Below are 12796 nucleotides of genomic sequence, written 5' to 3' on the forward strand. Positions count from 1 at the left end.
ATTTTTTGCTTTTGTGTTTAACATACCCCACCAACCAAATATCATAACGTTAAATATCAATCCTGGGAATCTCGCAATATGCTCACAAACACACACACACCTAAAACATAATCTTACTGTCAAAGGTAAAAAAAATCCCAACTTTTGAAATGCTGTTTATTAGTTAATATTACTGACGCTTCTGATGCGTTTTAAGGAGACTTACATGCTATTTTATCTCTTCCAGGTTGCTAACTACCTGCCGTCCATCAGTGCTGCTATAGGAGGCCTGACTCCTGAGCGGTACATCTGGAGAGCAGGGATCGCTCTGCACACGGCACCTCGGTACATGGTCACACTCATGTACTACAACTTCTACAGGAGCAGGTCAGTCATAGATTATCATATCCGCACCTCGGTACATGGTCACACTCATGTACTACAACTTCTACAGGGGCAGGTCAGTCATAGACAGATTATCATATCCGCACCTCGGTACATGGTCACACTCATGTACTACAACTTCTACAGGGGCAGGTCAGTCATAGACAGATTATCATATCCGCACCTCGGTACATGGTCACACTCATGTACTACAACTTCTACAGGAGCAGGTCAGTCATAGACAGATTATCATATCATAAACTGGTACATGGTCACACTCATGTACTACAACTTCTACAGGGGCAGGTCAGTCAGGAACAGGTTATCATATCATAAACTGGTACATGGTCACACTCATGTACTACAACTTCTACAGGGGCAGGTCAGTCAGGAACAGGTTATCATATCATAAACTGGTACATGGTCACACTCATGTACTACAACTTCTACAGGAGCATGTCAGTCAGAAACAGGTTATTATGTTACTCTGTAGGGAGAAGCATTTAGCAACAAGGTATCAAGACCTAGGTTTGGTGGCCCTTTTTGTGACACTGTTTCTGTTGCAACAGAAATTAGGAGAACATGTTAAAAAATGATTCTGTAACATTTTCATCACTGAGATTTAAAGAAAATCCATGTTCCTTGCTGGTGGTTGGTTATCCCTCCAAAAGGTCAAAGGATTAGCAGGTTTTTCCCTAACTCCATTGGGCAACCAATTTTTCCCTAGGCCTAATGCATGCCCTCCAAAGTTTGCACAACTTTTCTTGGGAGAAAAGATGCTTCCCAATCTCTTCCCTTGACACCTGTTGTATTTATGACCTGCTGTAGGCATAGATTACATGATGTACGTATGTGCGTCACTTATAATGTTTGTCATTTTTGTTTTCCCCAGGAGTGCTGCACCTGCTGTATGGTACCAGCTGTTGTACAAGTTAACCTGTCTCTTAAACATTGTGGAAGTCTCTAGTCTTGTGGTGCTCACATACGTATCTTCAACAGAGAACCCTGGTAAGTGAAAATACCTTAAAAACCTAACTTTGATATTCATCCGATATACCTGCATATCTAGGTGGCAAGAAGGTCTTGCCTGTGCCCACTACAAGGCTCTGAATGAATGAACAAACACCCAGTTCACTGATAAAGGAACTCTTTATATGGTTATGATATTTTATTCCATATTCATGCATTTGCTTGAAACTATTAAGGGAGGACTTTGGTGTAAAATCATGCTTATTTTTTGTTGCAGATATCCATGAGGTTTCTTTCATCTCATTTGTGGTGTGCTCAGAGGTGTACATGTTCTTCACTTGTGTGCTACTGAATTGGTCGGCATATAAACCTATATCAGAACAGGTGAGTGGTCAGTTTGTTTGTATCAAATTGTATGTCAGGAGACTTTGTTCTACCAGACCTAAACTGTAGAAGAAAATAAAACAGATGGGATCACAAACTAATATATGTTTGTTTGTTTGTTTGAACCTTTATTTATTCATGAGAAGCTCAAATCGGCCTGCAGGCCACTTTTTATTGAGGTCATGAGGGAGGTAAGGGTCAGATAAAAATATAACAGAGCTACAGATTACATAATGTCCTAATAAATCTATCAACATATATTACTACCAATAAATGGTACAAAAACATTTAGTGTACAGAACATGTGCAGAGTGGCAGGAAAGGACACTCCATGACCGGTCAGTCCCCACCAGAATTTAATGTTATCATGAATGTTGGTTGGCCCATAAAGCTGCCCTACGATCATCTGCTTGACGAAGTTGGTATTTGATCTAAAAGAAAAGGTAGCAGAAATCTAGGAACTAGCTAACACTGCATTAGCAATTATACATGTGGTTTACATATACTTGCATGTTTGAAAAAGTTATTCACAAATATGTACCCTTTATTGGACTTACAGGAGCAGCAGTCTCTACGTTGGAAGACTGTGATGTTTGTAGCCAATGTTTCTTCTTTCCTGACATCAGTGTACTTCTACTTCAGACATAACTGGTACTGTGAACCAGGAGGTCAGTTCATAAATTACACATTTCTTACTTAGATAGCAGACGCTACAAAAGTTTCATGAGTGGTTAAATTGTGTAGTTTGTGGTGTTGGCCATTTTTTAGAAAGAAACAAACTTAGTAATAATATCATGGTTGTATACTAGCAGAAAGGTGGGATCAGCATTGCATTTTATATTCAAAAAGTTAAGATTATAACTATTCAAATCACATGGCAGAAATTACTTCCTGTAGCTATGATGATACAATGTACGTGTATGTGGCATCTTTAATGTTCTTTTGATGGTTTGTCTGTTTGACCCTGATACTTAATTTTCTTCCTCCAACAGTGTACACAATGTTTGCGCTATGTGAGTACATAGTGGTGGTGACCAACATTGCCTTCCACTACACGGCAGTACTGGACTTCCCAACCTTCTCTGTCACTGTAGGTAGTGCTACAGTAAGCAAGAACAGCTGACTGGACTTCTAACTCAAGCTCATTATTAGTTTTACTCAAACCATAACTGTAGGCAGTGCCACAGTAAGCAAGAACAGCTGACAGGACTGCTAAATCAAGATCATTATTAGTATTACTCAAACCATAACTGTAGGCAGTGCCATGGATCGCAAGAACAGCTGACTGGACTGCTAACTCAAACCTATTAGAACTCAAACATCACTGTAGTCTGTATGCAGTTAAGAAACCATGTTAGAACAGTTGACAAAGCTACTAGCTAAAGTACAGTGGGGGAAACGTGTAATTTAACAAAGTTTTCGGCGTGCACAATCGTGCGTACGCCGTGCACACGATCGCGCGCACGCCGTGTATACGATTGGGGTGGGCGGGATTTTGGACGGCGGTAGGGCGGGGATTATTCAGAATTATTCATTACAACTCAAACTGTTACAAGTTATCTACTACATGTCATATTCTAAGAAAAGGAGAACTAGGCTAAAAGTAAATTGTTTAAATACTATATATATATAGTATACACATTAGTACTTTTAGTTGTATACAATGTACCTAATACCAAATTCATCCTGTCTGTTTATTACTCCAATGCAAGTGTTTGTTGGTATTACATTTGTATAAATTTTAAATCATGTTAGTATAAAAGTATGTATTCCAGTAATATGCAATGCTACAGAGATTATGTCTCATGAGGAAGGAAGCAAACAGACAAGTGGAATGTTGGCAGGTAGAACTTTGTTTTGTACAGGAAATCTTGACATCTACCAACATGATGAAATTTTTTGAGGATCTCTTAATGAATGCCACTTACCCAGGACAGCTAAGACCGATATTTGTGTGATATTTGTGTGTTGTTTCTATGTGCTTTTCATAAGTGTGAAAGTGAAGATGTCTGAGTGATTGTATCTCTATATTGATATTTATTTTGATGGTTCGTTGATGTTGTTTGTAGAAAGTCTTTGCCTTGGCACTTTCCTTTGAAAATTCAAGTATTGGTAAACAATGACCAAACAGTAAAGCCGGCATTGGCTGCATTTCAATGTTTTGTTTGTTTACTTAATCTTCAGTACAAATGCCTTTTATGAAGAAAAATAGAATGACTCTTTAAGGGTTTCATGGTGGCAACATGTACAGTTTTGGTACACGATGTAATGTACAAGGTACAATGACATGAGTTGGGGTGTCAAAATTCTCATGATCACTTAAGAACATTCTGTATCTCCTCAGCATTAACATTGGTACAATGTTGAAATGTTTATGTTTAAATGACATCAGGTTTGTACGAGTCTGTAGTCTACACAACCTGAAAGGCAGGAACAGTAGTTGCGACTGTTTCCACACCAGCCATGCCGAGAGCAACACGGCGAGGCGCCATTCGGATTACATTCACCAGGAGTCGCATCTGGAGCGGGGTACCTGGCACCACATCGCCCATCCAGTCGCCATTTAACTGCCATCGCTGAAATGCAAAAAAAAATCCATGGTAAATTTGAGCATTCTGGATCCCGTCTCATCTGCAGATCTGTCCCCACTGAGTAGAACACTATTCACTCCTTGGTCAAAATATAAAATGGTGGGAACTGTAACATTATTCTTTTCCGGAAAAGAATAATGTTAGTTACATGTCTGGGTGCCAGACTCTAGCAGGGCGCAGCAGAGAATCAGTGTTCAGCAGCAAATATTTTATTAAATTAAAGGCAGTTCTTCCCGCCAACCTAGATATAAGAAAACACTCTGGGTAGTAATATCCTGGAAGAGACTTTTGGCTTCTTAATTCCCCCTTCAAGGACATCTACCTGGAGTGCTAAAGCTAGCAAGAAGCCTAGCCCAGCCTAGGCTGCCAAACAGATCTTTGCCAATCCCTGCTAGAGCCTGGCACCCAGTGTACCTGCAGAACAAGCAGGGTTGATGCAGTACTCCCGCGGGGTGTTTGGGTCCGTTGTGTAGCACCACAAGCCTGGCTCGTTTCCTCCAGGGTTACGGCAGTAGTTCTCCACCAACTCAGGGTACAGCTCTGGCCGGTAACGATGCCATTGTGATAAGCCGGTATCCCATCGCCGACATGTCTTCCCATTTCTGGTCACAGAGACGTTTCCTCGGTATTCAGATCCATTGGAATTTTCCTTGCAGCCTGGAACGATTGGCATTATTGACTTTCTGTTATCCAAGAAATCTTTTCCAACATCAGTGAACTAGACACGAAGAAAGGAAAAACCTATCAAATAAATATACACCTAACAGATTGAATTAAAACACATTTTGTGTGCTAGTGCTTCTAATTCTATATACATGTACAGGGCTTCTGTAGCAAATAGAAACAATTTATTTCAATCGCCTAAAATCCCTATTGTTGGTTGATGTTGATGTAAATAACATGTTGTTAGGATAAGATAGTCATAAGTCTTATTCTGTTCACAAACGCAACTTCAAAGGAAGGGGTGATAACGTTACCTTCTGGTGTTATGGTTGGTCCTGGAGAACTTGACTGCTGTATCATTTGGGGGGACACTGTCACTCGACTTGAATCTACCAGAAAATACAAGGTGCCATCCGAATAGTAAGTCGACAGTAAAAACAAACACAATTTGACCTTAACCAAGGAGGTAAAAAAAAAACCTCCTTGCCTATACATGTACAGAAATTAAAGAAAAATCCAAGATATGTTAAAAAGATAAGAGGAAAAGCAAGTTACTTCCTAAGCTTTAGCTACATGTACATTTGTACATGTTATGAGGAGAAGCCAGCTCCTGATGCATGGACCAAAAGCGGTCCCATCCACCTGTTTCAGTACTGCAGCAGTAATACATGTTTTACGTTCACGCACTGTTGACCTGCAGCAATGACGTCAACAGCTAGGGTTTCTCACTGCCACGTCGGCTGATTTAATTATCAGCAGCATATTCATGCATCGCTGAGAAATATCTTTTGTTTTTGACGTCATTTCGTTTTTGAAAGACAACTTGAATGGAAGCCACTAGGAAGCTGATACCTTCTGGTGTTATGGTTGGTCCAGCATCATAACTTGACTGCTGCATCGTTTTGGGTGACGTAGCCAGTGCTCCTGTAGTGTTGAACGATGTCACTGTGGTAGTTTGATGAGTTGAACCTATCAGAAAACACGACGTGCCATTCAAATAGAAAGTCAATTGTCAATACAAACTTTTTTTTACCAATTAATCCTTGACCTAAACATGTACAGAGATTTAAGAAAAATCCAAGATAGGTTTTGAAAATAAGAGCAAAAGCAAGTCGTACTGATAAAGATTGAGTACACTGTTTCTAGACAAACGAAGGCCTGTGAAAACATAACGTACATGCGCATGTATTTCATTTCTTGGAGGTGAACATATGAAAATTGTAATATGCAAATATGCGTGCGTAAATCCGGGCAAACATGGCGAACATTCTCGCTAAAGCCTTGACCTAGGTGCCTATTCAGTAAACGTTACATCTGTGTTGGAGGAAATTGGTCTCTTGCTTGAAGTTCACTCATGCGCATGTGAAGATTACTTTCATGGCGTCATGGCTGCACGAAGAACGACATGCGAATGGTATGATATAATACTAGTATAGTACAGGTATGGGGCAACGGCCGAAAGAAAGGCTTGGTGAACGTCGCTCACCAATAGGGCAGGCAGGGTCGACGCAGTGCTCCCAGCGGGTGTCAGGGTCCGTTGTGTAGCACCACAAACCTGACGCACCCCCATTTGGGTTGCGACAGTAGTTCTCCACCAACTCAGGATACTCCTCTGGCTTGTAATAGGGCTCATGTGGAAAGTCGACATCCCACCGCTGACAGGTCCTCCCACTTACCGTCACGGAGACGTTACCGCAGTAGTCAGATGTGGAAGAATTGGCCAGACTTTGCACTGTCAAAAATTATGACAATCATGATTATTTTCTTGAAATATCAAAAATGAAATATGGGGATTCTACACACTTTTCCAAATACTGCTTGTGATTCTAATAAAGACCATCGCCGTAACTTCCTACAATGTAACCAACAACATAAACACTGCATTTTATGCAAAATCACTGACCAATCCGCGAAACAAGTTAATCAAGGTAGTTCAGAAAGCCGATACTGTGTTTAGTTTTAGCAAAACCCACTTAGTTCTTCGCGAGTTGCTGTCGTCATGGTATTTCGCGTTGAGTTGTTCTCTTCCACCCAGCCGCGTGTTACAGACAGGCGAGTTGTGGGGGTAACTGTGGTCTGGTCGTATTTGTCCATCTGGAAAATAGAAAAATTCTCAAAGTGATCTCTACCTTGTATATTGTATGCTGAATTAGATTGACACAATCATTTATTTATTTGTTTATTATGGGTCGCCCGTGTATGTATGCAATGGATACGGAACAGGTGGTTCCCACTTATGGATCGTACAGTGTATTAGAATGCATTGATGATTTTATAAAACAATACGTAGATAAAATAGAAATGTAGAATACAGAATGAAGTAAAAAATGTACACATAACAGCAATAACTATGATAAAAAAAATAGATAAACAAATTGGATGAAACATGAATTATACAACAAACATGTTCAGCGTATGCTTATCGCAAGTTAGAGGCACAATTGCAAAACGGTCCCCACGTGTTTGTTTTTTCACAGGGAGTTGCCTACTGCCGTACGCAAGCGGTATCTCCAAACAGATATTAAGTGGGAAAATCAAAATCATTTTTGACTGATCGTTTTTGGCCGAGGGTTACTCGTACGTGTCAGAAAAATGTAACGACCTGAAGTCATTGCGACTTCCCTGCCAACTTGAGATCTGTTTGAAGATATTGCAACATATTTTCAATGCGCATTAGCAAACCATTTACGCAATTCTCCTGTTTTCATGTCGCCGTCCAAATAGAATAGAATGTAGAGAGAGCCAAGAAAGAGATACATAAGTACAAGATGAAATTAAAGGAGCAGAGGTTTTCATGTTCATGAAGTGTCAGGTCACAGGTGATGTTGAGAAACATATCATTGTAAAGCCATAGAAATTGACAAAAACGTTTCTTAACATAGATATCCTAGAGTAAGTGTTTAGTGACCCTACATGTGTACATGGCCTTACCTCCTTTGTATCACTGACCGCAGATGTTTCATGCATGACACGCATGACGATGATGGTCACGACAATGATGGTGACGATGACAATTGTAGACGGCACCACGCAGCTTGGGCGGCAACATTTCCTCTGGTTGGCTCTCCGGTCTTCTTGGAGCTGGCCAATCTCGAAAGTATGTTCTAAAAGAAAAAAATATGAAAATTACACACTGGTGACCCACTTAGGTCAGATAAAAGTGAGAATCCGTCGACATTAGTATGATCATTTTGTTCATGACTTTTTCATGAAAATAGCGCTAAAGGATACAATGCTACAGATCACAGCGATAGCGTTAGGGGTTGTTGTTTCTTTCAAAACCACTCTACTTCCATCAGTCAGATTTTACTTCCAAAGAATGTACTTGATCTTTTTCTCCCAAAAAATTTCAGTTCAATAATCCATAACGTTAGATTTAGAGGGTAGGGAGTAGAGGGAAGGCACCTTTGGGGCTGTTTTCTTCACCGACCGGCTCATTTGCTTCACTTTGATGAAGATGTCCGAACTCAGCCATGTTTGAAGGATGCGCGAGCGTCTAAACCTTTGCAGCTCTCCTTTGTGCTGGCCAAGTTATTACGTGACGCTCCTCAGACCAATACCGTCTTCTTCCCTCAGCTGTCTGACGGTATTCACTCCCACCTTTCATCAAAACTTTTCCAAAACTGTGGGTCCCATGGCTACCAGTCAGCCACTCTCGCCTAACCAAGCCAAGACACACTTGAGCGCACACGAACAAGCGGACCTGTTCAAAAAGGAATTTCCGGCCGAAAAGCTACATGTACTCATTCCAAAAATTGAGAAATTTGAAACACCAGAGTTTTCGTTAAAAAGCAAATAGGATCATGGTGCGGTATAAACCTCTCCTTCGGTTGCTTTGATATCATTCCGGCCCTTTGAACTTAGTCAGCAGAGATCATTATGTTATAGCAATTGGAACTCAATTATCGCATAGTTACGCAAACATTCGTCAACACAGATGGGCTGACTGCATCTGCATCTATATATCTTTAAAAATATTACTAATACCAAAAGTTGCCTATTATTGAATTACTCAACGTCCTCTTGTTTAAAAAATAGGTATGAATTGTGGATGTGATGCCCTCCAGAAAGAGACAATCTACAGGAAATGCATATTGGAGCACATCGACAAATCCGGAAAAAAATTATCATTAGGCTACAACACAACATATTTGCTCATATTTTTTGGTAATCTTTCGTCATGCTGACCATCTCCAAAGAAGGAAATTTTTTTCTGAAATCAGGCGAAAGTTAACGCGCGTACGTGCTGACGTCATCCATAAAATTTACCTGCTTTGGCCTTACTTGTACACACTTACGTGATGTCCCGTCGTTTACCAAAGGGGCTGTACAGCCGCTCAGTATACGTAGATATACAAAGAAGATTCGTATTGGCACAAACGATTGACTTTATTATGATCACTTTCCAAACTACATTGTGTTGTAAGTACATGTTTTAAGTTTTATCCTTCTTCACGAAGAAGTGACATTGCCTCATGCAAACTATGCCCACAACTACATCTAATTCCTGTTGGTTAAGTGACTAGTTTTGTTCTTCCAGATTGATAGATAAAGTTAACTCATACATTAAATCGATCCCTACGAGTATCGATACTGCTCTTTGGACCAATGAGCGTCGGGGAATGGTGGGAGGTGCTCACGTTATGAGGAGAAGCCAGCTTCTGTTGAATGGACCAAAAGCGGCCCGCCTATCCACCTGTTTCAGTACTGCAGCAGTGATATAACGTTCACGCACTGTCGACCTGCAGTAATAATGTCAACAGCTAGGATTCCTCGCCGTCACGTCGGTTGATTATCAACAGCATATTTATGCATCGCTGAGAAATATGTTTTGTTTTTGACGTCATATCTTGTTTCAAATTGTTTTGATAAATGTGGAATTACATCATAGCATATTCAAAATCATCATGTATCTTTCTGACTTTCGATTTTCATTCACTTTCATTTGCTTTAACTTTGTACGAGATTTATATTTTACATGTAATAACAATAAGCAAACCAAATAAACTTCGAAGAATGGTGCATAAGAGGTGAACGCGTCATCGTGTTTTTGACTACTATCACATTCACTCTGACTAAACTTACACTACGCCCTCAAACATACGTAAACCAATTACTGCCTATTGTTGAATATTTCACCACTAATCTTGACAATCTAGTGGTTGGTTCACTATAATAGATAAACATCTCAATATCATATTCACCAAGTGACAAATCTTCAACGGCAACATCAAGTAATACAACACATACATGTACTTTAGTACTCCTTTGTTTACGGAGTTCCACCATTGTGGTTATAACTTTACATTACACTTTGGTTGCACCTTTTTGATGATGGCCAGAAATTGCATGTCCGGACGTCCCTACATTTCTACTTGCACTCCATCCCAAGAGAGTCGGTGTGCATATAACACCTGACGTGTACGCAATAGTTTTGGAAAGATGTAAAGACGTATACGTATTTTAGACGTAACGATACATTTGAAGACGTTATGTAACTTTCCTTACATCTTAGAGACCATCTTACAATGGTGCCTATTTTAAATACTTCTAGTCTTGATAATCTTGTCAGAGTTGGTCGGCAAGTGGGTCCGTCTTCCGATGTCTGAAGGCCTCTGTTGGCGGACAGCATGGCCTCAGTGATAGGACCTGGTACGATATAGAGATCAGGAAAGTTTAGAGAGGTTAGAAAATATGATAGCATTCTGCATTCGCACTCACTATGTACTATCTCATAAAAATGGTGTCGGACATTTTGCGGACTCTAGATCTGCCCTGTGAAGTTTTCTCCACATTTCATGCTTTTCGCGTTCATTCATACGGGTTTTTGTCTGGGTACAATAATGAGGGATGATGAGTGAAGGAACAAACATTTTCGGGTCTCTCACCTCAGTGACATGCAGGGTTAAAGCAGTGCTCCCAGCGGATGTCGGGGTCCGTTGTGTAGCACCATATTCCGGGCTCATACTCGTCTGGGTTGCGGCAGTAGTTCTCCATCAACTCAGGATACTCCTCTGGCTTGTAATAGGGCTCATGCGGAACGGCGACATCCCATCGCTGACATGTCCTCCCACTTAACGTCACAGAGACGTTTCCGCGGTAGTCAGATCCGGTAGAATTACCCATGCAGACTGGAATAAAAAAAATGTAATAGGTGTTCAAGAAGCGAATGAAAGTACTTCGATTCTCAAATTAACTGACAGTGTGTATTGTTATCATTTTCCCTGATAGAATGAGTTATCCATCCAACATTCAGGAGCTGAAGAAAAAAATCAAATTGAATAAATTTTTATAGAAAACGTCAACCAGTCTTTTACCAACAGGGCAGGTAGGGTGGATGCAGTACTCCCAACGAGTGCCAGGGTCCGTTGTGTAGCACCAAATGGTGTTCTCATCCCCGTCTGGGTTGCGGCAGTAGTTGTCCACCAACTCACAATACTCCTCTGGCAGGTACCGACGACTATGTGGAGAGTCGACATCCCACCGCTGACAGGTCTTCCCACTTCTGGTCACGGAGACGGTTCCGCGGTAGTCAGATCCCAAGGGGTCGCCTTTACATACTGGGATAAGTTGCGTTATCAAGAAATTAGAAGTATCAAAACGAGTTCAGTATGTAGGATGTGTGGTACAGAGCAGAAAGGAATATTCTTCAAGGATGACAATTGTTGATAAAGAAGAAAATGAACAGATAATGTAAAATGCTGCATAAAATATCCACATTCAATATGGACAACACCTTGGTTTGTCGAGTTGTTTCTCTTCCCAGAGAAACCTGTTTTATCCAGTTTCGTAGCATTGCACTCGCCGTAGGAGGGACTGCTGAAGTGTGGCCGGCCGACAAACATGTACATGGTTGTCTTTGGTGTTTTCTCACTTTCACATGATCCGTTTTGGGCACTTGAACCTGAAAAATCAGCAAGAAGACATTCGGAGAACGTGTGAAGAAAGCTTGCTGATCGAGGGATCTCCGTCATGACAACTTATCCAGCTAGCTTCCCGTGACGTTCTCGACTATTGCTAACACCCCCTGAAAGTTTTCTTGTTTTTTCTATACATCATGTCAACTTTTAGTATTTACTTTACAGTCACAAACAATAATATATCCAGTAGTTTACTTTGCAAACCATCATTTAACCCTATCTGTCCCCTTTTCAGGTTTTCACTGAAAGTATCGTTAAGGGGCAATACATAATCTTTCTGAGGTCTAACGATATATAACGTTAACTGCAAATGGTTCAATGTAATATTGAAATTTTAAAGTAATATAATCAGAGAAACGATGGATAACATTCATCTTACAGTTTGTTTTGAATGTAGGAAAATAGATATAAGATTATGAATGAACTTAGGAAGAAAAGTCATGTTTATCAAGGAGCTTTCATCTTGTGTTTACTTACCGTGTGAAATGAAAGAAGCGATGGCAAGTATGAAGCAGATTCGGACCAACATTTCGTGGTCAGAAAATACCAGTCTGTTCCAGGTGCAGAAAAACATGGAATGATCATGTCAGAATTTGGATATGCTGTAACTATGCGGGGGGTAAAGTCCTAGAATAATGTCTCCTTTACAGATGCCTCGTGAGACCACTTGATGGCATGAAAGAATGGAAGTTTCACATATGCCAAATCTTCAATCCTTGGTGGGAGCGGTATTGTTTTTCTTGCGTGGGCAAGTGTGGCTTATCTTCAAATAAACATGAAACTACAGTTTGCAACATTCAAGTTGTCTTTTGTAAAGGTTTTGTTTTCACGAATATCCCTCAGACCCCCACATGAAGAAATTTAAAATTCAATGTTCTCAGCAAGATGGTCTATCTGGAGATGAAG

General features: G+C 40.5%; 3 protein-coding genes across 4 annotated transcripts in view; 1 reads left to right on the top strand and 2 right to left on the bottom strand.

Moving 5' to 3' along the window:
* LOC118420361 (post-GPI attachment to proteins factor 2-like) overlaps positions 1-3867 on the top strand; it is an 8641-nt gene extending 4774 nt beyond the window's left edge. The window contains exons 3-7 of one of the 2 annotated variants that reach the window (XM_035827158.1): positions 227-366; positions 1256-1371; positions 1610-1716; positions 2276-2384; positions 2709-3864. In XM_035827158.1, coding sequence (XP_035683051.1) covers positions 227-366; positions 1256-1371; positions 1610-1716; positions 2276-2384; positions 2709-2839 — 603 coding nt within the window. In that variant the 3' untranslated portion in view covers positions 2840-3864. Of the gene's footprint in view, positions 1-226; positions 367-1255; positions 1372-1609; positions 1717-2275; positions 2385-2708 lie in introns of both variants that reach the window. The other variant, XM_035827157.1, reaches the window with a different exon arrangement.
* Positions 3868-4048: 181 nt separating this feature from the next.
* Positions 4049-8094, bottom strand: LOC118420360 (plasminogen-like). The gene is made up of 7 exons (XM_035827156.1): positions 7902-8094; positions 6944-7064; positions 6457-6702; positions 5823-5939; positions 5285-5359; positions 4722-4964; positions 4049-4292 (listed from the first exon to the last, which is right to left on the bottom strand). Exons 1-7 carry the CDS (start codon positions 7944-7946, stop codon positions 4105-4107), a joined length of 1035 nt encoding a protein of 344 aa, XP_035683049.1. The 5' UTR covers positions 7947-8094; the 3' UTR covers positions 4049-4104.
* A 1246-nt stretch (positions 8095-9340) lies between these two features.
* Positions 9341-12738, bottom strand: LOC118420362 (plasminogen-like). The gene is made up of 4 exons (XM_035827159.1): positions 11707-12738; positions 11288-11530; positions 10859-11101; positions 9341-10619 (listed from the first exon to the last, which is right to left on the bottom strand). Exons 1-3 carry the CDS (start codon positions 11942-11944, stop codon positions 10860-10862), a joined length of 723 nt encoding a protein of 240 aa, XP_035683052.1. The 5' UTR covers positions 11945-12738; the 3' UTR covers positions 9341-10619; position 10859.
* Positions 12739-12796: the final 58 nt, after the last annotated feature.

The sequence above is a fragment of the Branchiostoma floridae genome, chromosome 7, assembly GCF_000003815.2.
Source record: "Branchiostoma floridae strain S238N-H82 chromosome 7, Bfl_VNyyK, whole genome shotgun sequence".
NCBI classification, from domain to species: domain Eukaryota; kingdom Metazoa; phylum Chordata; class Leptocardii; order Amphioxiformes; family Branchiostomatidae; genus Branchiostoma; species Branchiostoma floridae.